Source organism: Ambystoma mexicanum, chromosome 13 (genome assembly GCF_040938575.1).
Source record: "Ambystoma mexicanum isolate Mex_15411 chromosome 13, UKY_AmexF1_1, whole genome shotgun sequence".
NCBI classification, from domain to species: Eukaryota; Metazoa; Chordata; class Amphibia; order Caudata; family Ambystomatidae; genus Ambystoma; species Ambystoma mexicanum.
Window position 1 is genome coordinate 84,821,645 of NC_090938.1, and position 15,393 is coordinate 84,837,037.

The 15,393-nt window shown below is 44.9% G+C and overlaps 1 protein-coding gene across 2 annotated transcripts in view; it reads left to right on the plus strand.

The window, feature by feature from the left end:
• MOV10 (Mov10 RNA helicase) overlaps positions 1–15,393 on the plus strand; it is a 196,037-nt gene that overhangs the window by 113,747 nt on the left and 66,897 nt on the right. For both annotated transcript variants that reach the window (XM_069633328.1, XM_069633329.1), the window contains exons 8-10: positions 1,185–1,339; positions 1,815–1,991; positions 3,362–3,509. In XM_069633328.1, coding sequence (XP_069489429.1) covers positions 1,185–1,339; positions 1,815–1,991; positions 3,362–3,509 — 480 coding nt within the window. The remainder of the gene's footprint in view (positions 1–1,184; positions 1,340–1,814; positions 1,992–3,361; positions 3,510–15,393) is intronic.

The following is a 15,393-nucleotide window of genomic DNA, read 5'->3' on the forward strand; positions in this document are numbered from 1 at the left end:
GATGGGATAATTAGACTGGTTCTGCGAAAATACATTTCCTTTGGGATATATTGTGACTGTCAAAAGCATGGATGTCCAATATTATGGCCTGTGTAAGACTGGCTGTAGGGTTCTGAAATATTATTGAGCCATTATAGTGTAGGACTTCTGTAGAGGTTGTCCCATCCTCTGCCACTTATTTCTGTTTGTCCATCCAATTGGGCCCAGTGCTTAATTTGGAAAAATAAAATGTTGGAATGATATGTATTTCTTTTGATAAAACTTTAAATAAAGTTGTCAAAAAAAAATGCTAGGACACAAATACTTTCTAGCACCCCTGTGGGGGTACAGGGAAGGTGGCACCACTGCTGGCGCCACACAGAGCTGCCTCTCACTGTCGCAATATTCCGGTTGCACTACAGCCCGCACCTGCTCACTGTGGTTGATGGATGCATGGACTATAACCACTTCATAATTAAAGTGCATCTTAGACAATAAGGGCCAGGGCTGAGCCCCCACAAATGAAGTTCTGCCTGTGCCCATTAAATACACGGTAACGCAAACTGCGCTTTTTCCATCAAAGAAATGCATTGACAAACCAGATCAGAAAATTGATCTTTGGCAAAGAAATATTTTACAATGCCAAAGAACTCGCAGCTTTTTGTTGCTTTGTGTCTTTCTGCTCCTCGAAGTTCTGTGTAGTGGCTGGCCTGGGTGCAAGGACTGGAGGTACGTTCCTCCAAGCTATGGGCATCTGGTTGGCTGTTGGGCGTGCTGATTATGCATCTGGCACAGGATTTCTTGCTGCGCACACTGTTCATAGAAGTTTATAGTACAAACCCGGATTTGAGCTGATACTTGTTGCTTAATATGGGTTGGGAAATGGAAAGGTGCTTTCAGTTATCATTGTAAAGGCGATGGATCCCTGGGTTCGTTTTTCCTTTGTTTTTGTCTACACACCCTATGCAATAAAAGAATTAGTAGAAACTTCTTTGATTGGGAACAAATCACTATATCTTATTTAATTGATTTCTAATACACCTATGAAAATATTTGACGACCTCAAATGCCTCTTTCACTAAAATGACCATATAGTAGAAATTGACTGCAATGTGACCTATTTGAAATGGTTCTCGTGTTTCCGTGGGGGCGAAGGGAGCTCGGAACTGATGCGGCTGTACCTCCTTTTCCTGGTTGTTCTACAGGTGCCTGGTGTTGCTGAAAACCGACCATCCGTTCTCCGTGGAGACCACCTCTTTGTAACCCACGCAGAACAGCGTGGTGGGCAAAACCTTTATCGATACAAAGGCTATGTGCATGCTGTGGAACTTGAGAAAGTCAAGCTAGGATTCTCACACAAGTAAGATTGCGCAGTGGCGTGCCTTTGTAAACGTTTTCTGTCTTCTGAGCATGTGTGTCCTACGGGTAAAGCCGTTGGATGCTGGAATGCAGATGAGGTTGATCTGGCCACTTCAAGCTGCACAAATAAACTATTACTACCACTGTGATGTTTCATTTTGGTTTGACATGCAATTAATTTAGGAGAGTTTATTTTTTTGTTTGACCTGATGCAGGTTTTGTGGCCTGACCTTAGACGCTTGAGTGACTGGTGCAGTCACAAAGCTCAGACGAAATATTGTAGGACCCTGCTCGGTCTTCTCATATGGTCACAAAGCTGGATACCCCATTTAACCTGTTCGGTTTCATGAGGTCCTCTAGGCAGACTTTTGGATCCTTCCATTTCGGACCGTATCAAATCTGTGCTTGCACTTCATTGGTGCTTTTAGTATCTTGTCACTTTTTTTTATTCCTTTACTCATCTTTGTCTCGTGCAGCCTCTTGAGCCGGTTTATAGACCACATGAAGTTTGATGTCACCTTCACGTTTAACCGCCTTCCGCTGAGGGTGCAGCATCGAGCCGTGGAGCTAGCGGTGCAACACAGCCTGAAAGATGTCCTTTTCCCCTCGGTTTCCTATGGCAAGAGCATTTTAACTCCTGGAACGAAACTGCGGTAAGAGGCGCAAGAAGAGTATTTGGAGATGGAGGCAGGTTTGGATGGAATAGTTTGGCATTGATTAAGTAACACTGGTGTGATGTTGCAAGTCTAAATGGCACAAGCCTAGGTTTTCAAATGTGAATGAAAAAGGATCACGTCATTTCAAGAAATGGTGGTAGTCTTTCCCAAATCATGGAATGTAAATATACAAGAGTTCTCACCTGTTGATCCGAACGGATGGAACAGCTTGTTGGGAGTAGGGACCGGGGAGGACTTTCTGTAGGCTGTGCTAAATTGTTTTAGGAAGGGAAGTCAAAGCATTGAAGACTAAACATATCCCAAGTCTATACATGTTTTAGAAGTCCAAATACTTCCATGCTTTACATTTTAGGAGTAAATTACTGAAATGTCCAGAAAATGGAGGTCAATTGTTTGTTAAATGGAGGCTCTCTGTGGACGCCATACTTTAAACACAGCGCCATCTGTGTAAGTCTTTGAAATCTTAGCTCCTGTGTTCCTAGTATTTCCGCAGTGGTGTCTGGAAGTAAATTGCACTAGGGAAGGTATGTCCTATTTTTTTACATTTGCTCTAATAATTCTACTTCAGACGCCATTTAACTGTTCAGTGTCCCACTGGTTTACCATGCATGAACGTTTCCTAGGCTTATTAAAAGCCTTGGCGACTGGTCTGGTTAAACCCATTGTGCCAAGTCTTCAGGTACTTGTGGCCAGATTGTACTAAAGGTCACAAATCTATCTTTTGTTTTGTGGGAAAACCATGTGCTATTCTATCCACTCGACTGGTCTTATTGTCCAGTCAGTACCTAAGCTTTGGGCTAAATGCATGTTCCGGACCGCTAGCAGAAGTTACTTGCTCAAGGTTCATGAAATTTCATGTTCTTTCAGCGTGTGATGCATTGAGGTGAGGGTGTATTTTGGGATCATTTTCTATTTGGATTTTATTGGAATCTGAAATTTCACTTATGGGGATTTGCCCCACTTTACTTCTTGAAAGTAATTCACGTAATAACAGGATTTTCTGGGCAATAGCACCTGTTGGCAAGTGTTTCTATGCCTTGTTGTACAGTGCATTCATATTTGAAATTCCAGTTTTAATTCAGAAGATATGTCATTCATACAATGCCTGTACACAAGTGTTTCATAACACATGGAGGGTTGGCCATCCGTTCCACTTTCGTCTGAACCGAGTTATAGTTGTCGAAATGAAGTAAATTAGCCCAAGATCAAACAATTGGATAAAGTGTTTAAGCAATGTTACAGCTAAGGGATCTGTTAGCCAGTCCACATCTCAACTGGAAGAGGTGTCCATCTATTGGTATTGCATATAATTACATTAATGTATTTTCTCTCTACAATTTGTTTAGCCTCTTCGATCGTAACCTGGAAAATAACCAGGAGCAGTACAAAGCAGTCGATCAGATTGTGAACGGGTGCTCCAGGCCGGCTCCTTATTTGATTTTTGGTCCACCAGGAACCGGCAAGACGGTAACCCTCGTCGAAGCCATCAAACAGGTGAGTTACAATCGCTGGGCAGTTAATTCATATGTGTTGGGCGCTCCACCAACCACGCTGGGTAAGAGACTGCTTGGCTTGGGTCACTGCTTTGCCTCTGCGACTTCTTTGTGGTGGTGGGGTGCAGCTGCAACATAAGTCTCTATGAACATATTCATGAAATATTTATTCATGAAATATTTGTATTTTTCTTAAACTCGCGTGCATCAGGAAGATGTGACGGTCCATGTACTGTACAGTAGTCTAGCCAGCTGCAAAATATGGATTTTATTTAACTGTACATTGCATGGTGCATCTTCAGATTGGAAAAGCAATCAGATTTACCATGTAGCGGGAGCCTCTACAATACTGGCACTTATGCCACTGAGAGAGACATGTCAAGCTTGTATGCCACGTGACTGTCTCTACAGTCACCCTGTAGCCCTACTAGCGATCCAAGCGCTCAATGCTTTTTGGATCATTTGCCTGCCACGTGAGCTGCTAAACAGGAAAACAATGTAATTTACACTTAAATATTGTAACGTTTGGATCTTCCTTTCATAGTTTTTTTTTGTTGTTTTTCTTTCATTTTCTTCTGTCTAGTAGTCTTATACGGTTATTGGCCTCTGTGATGAATCTAACACCGTCCTCAATGATTCTCTGGAGGGAAGATTCTCTTACGTGGCCAGGGAAAAGCCAAGGCAACCTGACTCTCAAGGGTGGTTATTTGCGAGAGAAACCCGTAGGAGAGGACAAACTTCAGAGAGGCAGAAAAATACTGGCCAAAAATAATCCTTCAGCTGTAATTTTTAATGACACCCACGTGCCTTTGCAACATGCCTGCATGGCTTATTGTGATGTAGCTGACAAATTCCCAGGTTTTGTAGCCAACAACTTATCGCCTCCCCACCCCCCTCCCTTGTGAGTCCTGAGACAAGGAAGAATGAGGATACCAGAAGTGGTAAGCAAACACTGTGTTCTAGTCTTTGGATAACCAATGTGGGAAGTTTAAAACTAACACAGCTGAACCGAATGAGAGGGGGGAGCCAGAGACTGCAGTTGAACGCAGTGTGTGCGTACGCATACACCGGAGACAAGCAGACTGTGGAAAGCAGCACAGAGGCTAACAAGAACAGCATGCAGAGGGACTGGGTCAAGAGACGCTCGCTGCTTTATTACGAGGAAGGCCAAGCGGGAGCCAAACGGCTTACGGGGACGCACTCCCAGTCAGCAAACCGATGGGTAAGAAGATGGAAAGACCTGAGGAATGCTAAAGCTGCCCGTTAAGCCCCGGGAGAGTGAAGATTACCAGAGTGCGTGACTGCGAATATCGCATTTCGTTAAAAGTGCAAGAGAAGCCAGTGAAAGTAATTTGAGGATCTGATGTGAATGCGAACAGCGTTAAGACCGGGTCAGTGACCCAATACTGGGAAAGAGGAATTGTTAAAAATACAAACGGTGTTAAGAGTTAGTGGAGAACTGAAAAGCCCTGGCAGGATATTGCAACACACCCGTGAGAGGATCTAAAAAGCCCTGGCAGGAGAGTAACGGGCACTGTGCGATCCGCACCCAAGAAACAAAGTTGTCATATCCTGGCAGGAGAGTAAACCAGGAGTGAGAAGTGAACTTGAAATTGTGCGACAGTGTTGAATAAAACGAGTCGTACCCCTTTTGAGGATTAGTAATAGTCACAATATCCTGGCAGGAGAGTACACCAGGGGCAGCAAGAGGACAAGTCAATGGAAAAGGGAAGAATCATACCATTTTAGACTAATTGAAATCCAGAGTGTGAGAAATTGAACATTCAAAGGAATTGTTGAAAAAAGACTGGAGGGAAGAGTCTTTCTCTTGAATAAACTTGAACTGTGTGAAGTGTTGAATGGTGAAAACGAAAGGAACAAACGCGGTTGTCAGAAGATGTGGTGAGGCCGGGGCAAAACATTTGGTGAGGCCCCCTTACAATTTTTTGCATTCGGCCAGCGGCGGCACCGCTGCAAACAGGAGACTCGAGAAATCTAACCTTGAGTTTGTGTGCAGGATCCCAAATATGGTTTATTACTACAACTCCAAATCAACTATAGCAAAGTTGGATTAATCTACTGAAGAAAGGTTCATGCCAGACTAACTTTTTTATCATATGAATAAATATATATAAGATGACATGAGCTCTCCACTGCGCCACCTCCAATTCTGAGGGTCAGTCACTTTTCCAAGCAAAGAGTTGAGGGCAGATCTTTCTTCGGATGGGGCCTCCCTCTGGAAACGGCCTCGCTGAAACGTGAGGAGAACCTTCTCTGGTTCCGGAAGCACCTCAAGACCTGTCCCTTTGCTACTGCCTTCTCTCTTCCTCTCCCTTGCTGATCACCTGCCTGATCCATGCACTGGTCACTGGTCAAGCTCTGAATACGGGCCCAGGTCCCTGCCTGTCCTGTTGCAATCCCGCACTGCCTCTTGGCTCCCCTGCACTTGTGGTCTGTATCTGTAACCCTACAGTCCCTGCTCTTGCTCTTATTCTCCACCCATTGGCTGCACTTATGAGTACCCACACTTGCCACCCGTTGGCTGCACTCTTATTTCTCCTTTGTTACTGCACTTCTGCATCCTACCCGACCCTCGGCACTTCTCCCTCCCCCCTTCCCTGCTCTTGCACGATCTGAATGACACAAGGCCTAGTAAGATCTGTGTTTTGTCCTACTCTTTTGTTTCTCCCTTCTTGCCTTGTTGCGCCTAGAAACACTTGTGTAAAGGCATGTTATAAATGCCATATCATTAAGGAGCACCCTGACCCTGTGTGTGCATTAAAACGCACATCATGCACAGTGACAAATGATGTACAGTGGAGGCTGGTACGTTTCTGAACTTAAGAGACTTAAATGTTTGTGCCAATTAGGCTGGATCAACAGAGCACAGTGAGGGAGGTTCTCACTCCCAAGAAGAAAAGTTTTGAAACAGTGGGCCTCATTGCGAGGTGGGCGGTAAGGGATACCGGGCACCGTTAAGGAGAACGGTGCCGGTAATCCCTTACCGCCCAATTCCAAGGTCCCTTAGCGGGATCCGTAAAGGTTGTGTGGTCTGACCACACGTTCTTTACGGGACCCGTTAAGGGACCTTGGAGCTAATAAACGGGCCCGCAATTAGCGGGCCCGTTATTAGCGCCTTCCCATTGAGCCCTATGGGGGCTCAAATGGGAATGGCATTTGGAAGGTACGATGTTTCATCGCCTGCTGTTACATCGCCAGGCTTTTAAACGTGCACATTACATTGTATGTGCTCATCGAATTTTTTAGGGGGGGCGTGGGAAAGGGCAAATAAGGGTTTGGGCGGGTGGGCAATAGTAACAAGTGTGGGTGGGGGGTTTGGGTGAGGGCCCCCCCCCCAAAAAAAGAGCACATTCGATGGAATGTGCACGTTTAAAAGCCTGGCGATGTAAAAGCAGGCGATGACATCGCATGGAACCATTTGGAATGGGGATTTACCGGGTCCGCCTAGGGCGGAATGTCCCGGTATGTCCCCTCTCCAGCAGACAGACCGGACCAGGACACCGATTTTGGAGGCAGCCATGGCGCTAATAGCGCCATGGCTACCTCGAAAGTCGTAATGGGGCCCATTGGGTTAAAAGTATGCATTTTACAGCACTTTCTTTGCAAAAGTGGGTAGAAATCTATACAGTTTGCAATTGGTTTTGTATGGAAGCACATGGAAATTCCCAATAGTTGCTAATCACTATTTGTGCATAGGAACATTTTCCAATACATTTCATGCCGCCTTTCCACGCGAGATATGCTAGCATAAAAATATATTCATGCTGGTCGATGCAGGCTGCATCAATATATGTCATTATTACCATGTACGGACTCCCAGCCAGTAAAAATACCATGCCACAGAAAGTATATCCAGCTGACTGTGTACCCTAAGTGTTATTACTGGCTAGATTGGCCTACATTCAATGTGGGCCAATTTAGCCAAGTAGTATGTTTGCTTTAACCTTGATGCATAGTCCTGTGCATCAAGGGTAAAGCAAAAAGAGCACTGGCAATGCTAACCGTTTGGGCATTTGTGTAGGCATGGGAAAGGCACTTCTGTATTAGCTGGCCATTGAAAGTGCCAGTGCAAAATGGTTTGAGTGCCCGAGCAGCTAATAGCAGTGCCTGGTAAATGCAAACCAAAACTGTTGACTTTGTCAATGCTTATTTTTAAAAGAACTTCAGCGAAAGACACGTAGGGTGTTTTTAAATTGAGTGGCCAAAGGCAGACATGATTTAAGACATTTTTATTACACCAGTTGCGTGTTTACAACTCCAATGAAGTCATGAATTCTCAGAAGGCTCCTTTGAGGAAACACTTGCAGGTACATTGAGGGCAACGTTTGATGTCAAGGCATGTTTAAAGCTAGCTCAAAGAGTTCCAGTGAGGAGGTGTTTTGGATGGGGAGGGCAGGAGGAACTGGGTGAGAATTGCCATAGGGATTAGCATGGCCATGAGAAGTAATTTCACTGTTGGCACCTGCATTCCTATCCAAACGTTTTTAGGTAATTGAAATCGGGATGTGGAGTTAGCACTTGCATGCTAGGGGAGTGATTAGAAGGGAAGTGGTGACATGTGACTTCTCATTCTCACAGCAGTCCTTAAGTGTGATGTTTCAGAAATGAAGGCAAGAGGTAGCTGCTTGTAACATTGAAGCTTCACCAGAATAGTCTCATTCAAAACGTGGAAAGATGTTAGGTGCCCCCACACAAGGAAGTTTGCCCACAGCCTGTGACGTTGGAGTCTCTCCCAACATTTGAAGTGTAAGTCCCCTTTCTCCCCTGACATTTTAGCCTAGGTGCACCTCTGATGCCATGAACCCACCCCTTAATGAAGTGGCCCCCAGGGTGGCTACATTTAGGGGTGGTGCTGAACACACACTCCCAAGGAACACTTCCCCATGCGTTCATCCACCAGTTACACAACTCCATACATACATGTATACATAAAACCAAACACTGCATTGACACACCAGCATGCACGCATGCATTCATACATACACATACTAATTTAATTACACATACACTTTTAATTTAAAATAAAAAACACTTAACCTTACCTCTAAGCACCCTTAAAAAGCATCCACGCAGCCAACACGTAGACATGCTGCCTGACAAGAGAGAACTCCTCTCATGCCAGTCAGCGTGGTCATGCTGAGCAACGTGAACACACTGACTGACAGGAGGAGTCCTCTGTAGTCATTCAGCATGTGCATCTTTTTAGCTGAATGACGGGAGGCAGCAGAGCTCACTTCTGAGCCCTGCCACCTCCCATTATTTTGCTGTTTGTTGCGGAGCCAAACAGCTTCGCAACAAACAGCAAAATCATTGCAGAGGGCAGACAGCACAGTCCCCCGTGTGACTAAAGGACACGGGAGACTGTGCTGGCTTCCACTTAGGAGAGGGGGGAGCGAGGCCCCTCACAAGTGCGAGGCCCGGGGCAGTTTACCCCTCCAGCACCCCCCCCACGTGACGGCCCTGGAACAAAGGTAAAGTTCTTTTCCTTAAAATTGTGGAAGCATAGAAAGCGGAGGAACTCGAGGGAGAAGTCGTCCCCCTTGATACAGAGTGAATTATTGTGCAAAGAAAGACTCAGAAGAAGAGCCACTTTGGAACAGTGGAACATTATTTGGTATTTTTTCTTCCCCTTATAGAAATCCCCTTATACGCATTATATTGAGTTTAGTGTGGAAGGGTCAATTTAGGGTTTTGGACACAGGACGCTCTTTAGCTTAACATCCTGACAGACGTACCTTAGTTTTGTTGGGGCAGGGAAACCCTTAGGATTTGGGACAGATGGAATTTCTCCCAACGTTCTTTCGTGAAAATAAAGTTTATAACCAGCACTTGGTACAGAGTCTTAGTCTTGATCCCTTACACCTCTTAATTTAAATCTATTAATGGGCCCGTGTTTACTCATAGCGGCCTATAATATGAACGATTCCAGTCAACTTTTTACCAAACTGTAGTTCCTTTTTTTTCAAAGTATAGGTTCAAAGTAAAGCTAGGACTGGTTCATTGGGGCCCTTGGGACTCTGAGGTTTGTTTCTCTATATGCTCACACTACATGTATTCCGCAACCAACCGGCCATCGTTTCAGAAAATAAATGTATATCAATATACACATTACTGTGCATGAAATTTAAAGGTGGATGTGTTTATGAAAGATTGGCAACCTGTTCCTTTTACTACTCGATGAGAATGAATTTGTCCCCAGCACGCATGTTTTACTTCAGTTTACCCAGCCTTGAAGGAACAATTTCTGGTTTTAAAGCGTCCCGTCTCCTTCAACTGCTTACCAACTGCAGAGGCAGATTGCACACATCTGCCTGTATGGACTGGTAGCACGAAGCATATATGCTGCTGGATATATAGGAAAAGTAGGATAGTAGCGCCGGCCCGTGCCAGCCGTGATTTGCAACCTGTCAGGGTTTTCGTTAATGTTTTGCTGTATCCCTCACTAACTGAAACTGGCAGGCCATAAGTTGTCTTGCTGTCTGAAAGAGTAAATTTGGAGTGTCTGTTTCTGGAGGAGCCTTGAAGGTCAAGTGCTTTATTTCCATCCATCACAGAATGCCAAGTGAGTCAATCTGCCTGATCAAAAATTCTCTAAGTGTCTTTGCCGTTTGCCTGTCCATTTTATGCTATCAGTTTGGGCTGTGGATTCTTCAGCACGCTGGCTCAATGCCGTCCCATTGGTTGTATGTGGGGGTCTTTATCTTCTCTGCAAGTATGTCCATTCTTTTATTTCCATTAGTGGCTATATGGCACTGCCATTGTTGAATTCTGAGCTTTGCTTTTATGAACTAGTTAATTCTGGTACCTGAGGTCTTGGCCCCACTGCAACTGAACAACATGTAATCCTTCACATCTATGTAATATGATCATGTTTTATGGGCTTTCTTCCCCCAAAACCAGACTTTTAATCAAAGTTAGTCTTGTTTTAAGTAGGAAGCTAATTTCAATCTTGAAAATTACTCCATTACTTGCACGTGTCCTGGTGACTGGGGGAACTGCAATGTTGCTGCGATGTTGCAATTTTACATGTATCTAGTATAGTTAATGAGAATAGGATCTGTTACTTTTAGTGTTAAGTTGTGTTTAAGTTGATACATTTTAGATGTACAGGCATGCAGCAAGATGAATGTCAAAACTGCTGTGAAATCTAAATGTAACATAGGTATGGTGTGCCACTTAGTGCCTAGAGGTTGAGCAGCAAGGAGCTTTCCATGCGAGACAGATTGAAGAAACCACTGTAAAGAGGACGCAGTGGTCTTAAACATGCATGCACAGACATACTGTGATTCATCTGAGATTCACCCAGGAATCCTGGCCTGTGACCATTCTCATGTGGCCAGGGAAGGGCAGACGCTTTATGATCCTAACCCTGGGGATGATGGTCTGAGGGAGGATCACATGGGTAAGGGGGTGGGGGAACAAAGTCGGGAGTAGTGGGGAAACCCCCTTGTATAATTTTCCTCAAGACCCCATTCTTTTGTAAGTACAAACTGTAACCAAATTTGACATTGGGGACTTAAAGTCCCATAATTCCCATAGTACTGAGACGAGGAAGTGGATTGCAGAGGAAAGACTGCAAGTTGCAGTCAATCGGGAATGACCCACACCTGAGGACTCGGAGGCATAAAAAGCCTACTCGTCCTAGCCTTTGCAGAGGGAGAAGGAGACTGCAGTAGTAGCAGGTGGAGCAGATTTGTGTTCTCCATGTTGCAGCAGATGACCGATGTGAACGGAGATGCTGGCAACTCAGCAGAGTGTATTTGTGATGCCGGTCCAGTGCGGGTCTTGAAGGCTAAAGTTTGCAGCTGCAGAAGTCGCAGCATACCATGTTGCTGCCTTACCCAGAGTACAGGGCGTGAAGGAGTTCTGTGTTACGTTCGGAGGCGGAAGAGCTCTGAAACTGAAAAGACAAGGACCTCTGGAAACGTGCTGAGAAGATTGCCGGCCTGTGGCGATAAATCAAAGCAGAAGACCTTGATGCAGTGAGGCGAAAAGAAGCGCACGCCAGAACCCATGAGTTCACTGTTACATTGGGACCCCGGAACCCACTTGCCAAATCCAGGCAATTGAATCTCACAATTGATGTTGACGAAGTAGCATTAAAGCAGAAGTTGCTTTTTGACTGTCGAACCAATACAAAGCAGATTAATACTGCTAACGTGAATCAAGCTGATTTAAGAAGGCACAGAGGGCACTTAAAATATTGAAGAGGTGTGATTGTGACATTGTGGGGCAGAGTGCTAGCCAATGCCAAAAGAGGGCAATAATTCTAGAAAAAAAGCAAAACCATCATTGCCAAAGAGAAGTAAACCTGAGCAATTCCAAAAGAACCAGAATTGCCGAAGCCAAAAGAAGGTGGCTAAGATATTGAGCAATAGTGAAGACTGTTGCCCCTCTAGAAAAGTGGTCCCAAAGGAAAATGGTTTAAGCCCACATTGTCAAAGCCTAAAGTGTGAGTGGAGCAGAATCTTTATCAGCAGTTGGCTGACAAAGGGGCAAAACTAGAGTGTTAGGCCGGCTGCCCTTCTGAAAGAGGATATTCAGAGGGAGAGGAGCATAACCTTCAACCAATGTGGCGACACAGGTGTGAAGAATTTTCATATACCTGAAACTGTGAAGCAGTGAAGCACAGCCACTGAAGTAGCTACAAGTAGTAGTTTGTTCTGGCCTGGTGGGAGAGTACACCAGGTAAGAGTTTCATAGTACTTTGATCTGCGTTGGCAGGCGAGTATACCAGTATAGAGAATTTGTTGTGATGAGCCCAACGGCTAAATGGACCAGGTGGAAGCCATAGAAGTACTGTGGTGTGGTTACCAATATTTAAGGGGTTGAAGAATCACTAAAGTGGTTTGGTGAATTAAAGCGGAAGCATCCCGACAAGTAACATTGAAACAAGAGTTGTGTGAACTGCTGCAGTAGTGTTTAACGTTGTCAAACAATTGCTTTTGTGTACTGTGGCAAAAATATAACTGACCTTTTCTTGTTGAAACCAGTCAAGCAAGGAATTATTCTAGGCTGATGAGAAGACATTGTTTAAACGTCTTTGTGACAAGAGAAAGAAGGAACTTTGAGCACTTGTGAACTGTTGGTTGAATACAATCTTAGAACTCTTCTTATCAAAGTGGAACAAAGAGACTTGCGCTGGAACTTTAAGAGCCAGTATTCCCTGAACTTTTGTTTGGAACTTTTGACCAGCATCCTGCTGAAATCTTTGGAAGGGTAATTCACCCAGATTCGAAGGGGAAACATTGATTTTGACCTGAATTTAATGATTGCATTGAATGCAGTATGCTACCTTGTTACGTTGTATGTTTAAATGTGAGTGACAGAATCCTTTTTGTTAGTGTTTTGTTTAGTTTATTTTAGGCAGGAAATTCCTCATCCGGGTAGGGATGGTGAGGAGTGTATCCAACCTTTTTGAGTTAAAAGAACATCTTTTGAAAACCCTTTACAAAGTTGTCTGCCTCACATTTCTGACCCCTCACAATACACACATTGGGGGGGGAGGGAGGTTTGAAGGACAGATGTTTGGGGTACATGATGAATATATAAATCTGAATACTGCAGCTCCTTCATTTTTTTTTTAAAACAATTTTTATTAATTCCAGCTTAACCCCAGTGTTGCAGCAAGTATGCATTTTAATTTTGCCCCCCACCTACTTCCCCCTTCCCTAGCCTACCCCACGCCTCAGCCTTCCACAACCTCTTCTATGGGCATCCCTCCCTCCTCTCCCCCTGAAGAGCTTTCTTCCTCTGGGCTTGCCTGGTCAGACCCAGACAGTGTAGCTACTGTTTGCTTCCAGGCAATCAACGTGTCAACAACGTGCTGCTTCATTCCACACCACTGTTTCAGCATCCGCCCATTTCTGAAGATCCTGCCACCAGGCTTCTACTTGCTTTCCAACTCATTGCTATCCTGCATAGCTCCTTCCTAGTTTATGCAGGCCCGTCAACCTGGGATGACGAGATTAATTCTGTGTGACTGGGAAAGCTGTTTTGGGAAGGTTGAGGCTGTGCAAGGCCAACTAACAGCTGCGATAATATCACATGGTCAGCTACAAGCAGGCTCAGGTTTGTATGACTTGTCACTATTGTGGAAAAGAGAAGCAATTGTCATGCCTTCCTGGAAACTATGGGCTAGCTGGCGGCGCCATTACTAGTTCCATCACGTTACTGACTGTTTTCTTGCAGCGGTCTAGTTGTTTTCAAGATGGCCTCCGCCAAGAACAAACACTCACGGCAGCGATGCGCGTTGCTCCTTGGATTCTTCCGTGCTACACACTCGTTTTGCTGTGCTACTGCCTAGCGCTGTTTTTTCCTCCTGTCTTCAGATTGTCTTTTTTTCTCGCTCCGCCTGCCTTGCTTCCGTGCCCCTTCTGGTTCTATTTTCGCTCCCTTTTTCCTTACGCTATTCCTCCCTCTCCTGTTTACTCTACTCTTAGCGTGGTTCCCTGTTTTCTTTTCTGTTACTTTCTTTCCGCCCTTTTGGGTTCTGTCCTTTTCCCCATCCCGGTTTCTTGCTTATGCCTTTCGCCCATATATTTTCTCCCAACTCACCTGGATTTCTTCTTGTACTCTAAGGGATACCGCCTGCTCTCTCCAGAACTGGATCCAGGTCTGGGTCCTAAGCCTTCTTGCGGTCTCACAGAACCGAGCACTCTTCCATTCACCTTGCTGGATTCCGGTCTGTTTGGGCTGTGGGCTACCTGGCTCCCGAGTTCCTATGGACTTGCATTCTTGAATCAGATACAAGGAAGGGTTCCTGGTCGTCTCAGTTGCTGCAAACATTTTCATATTGACTTGACATCCAAGGGCCAGGACTTACAGGGTTTTTATGCCGGGAGGCTTTTCCCTGTTATTTTTGGGCTAACTCCCGGGGAGTTCGCTCTGTTGGGGATTACCCTACCGGCAGGGTGGCATCCCGGGGAGAGACCCTATTTACTCCAAGGAAAGGAAAGCACGAACAGAAGAATACTAGGAGAAAGAAGAAAATTCTGGAAGAAGATTCAGTGGAAGAATCTGGTGAGGAGGAAGGGAGGGAGGAAATAGCACGATTTGACAGCAATCAAGTACATGGGAGCCTGTTATTCATCATCCAGGAAAGTCTGGCAATCTGACCAAAGTAATAACCCAGGTGCACGGGCTGCTTAAGGGTGAGATGACAAATGTTTTGAGTTTCGATCCGTTTCTCAGGATGTCCCGAGGCCATGCATGTTGAATTGGTAGTTGTGTAGATTAGATTGAAACAAGGAAACCAGTAAGTCTGGGCAGGTGAGATGGTCATCACCAGTTTAACGGGAGCTATTTCCCCCCTTCATATCGTGTCTTTGCAAAGCCATGTGCATCACATCTGCAGTTGGAGGTCCAAGGCCAGCAGGAACATTTAATGAATTATGATCACCTTTGAATGCATGTGACGACATAACTTACCATGGAAGGATCCCTGAAAGGTGTGTGCTACGAATATGAGCTGATGGTGGTAGTTCAATGTGACCAATGAGAATGTGGGACTTGAAGATTGGTCAAACCTATACAAAAGTAATCAATAGTCTGGGGGGTAAGAGTATTAATAAAATGTCAGAGTTTAACTGTTACATTTTATCAAATGGGCCAACTTGTGTGGTTCAAGGAGACTCAGATTAGTTTGACTGTACAGCATCATCTAGCCCCTCCTGGCTGTTTGTACGATGACGGACAAACGTGCATTTGCTCGAGTGGTGGGCCTTTTTTGGGTTCAGGTGAGAGGCACATCTGCATACAACCCTCCCCACCCCCACCTTTTTTACCCCTTAACTCACAAATAGATCTTCAAAGTAATTTCCATTGTTGAAACCACAGGATACCTAAAGTATGTACCCTGTGTA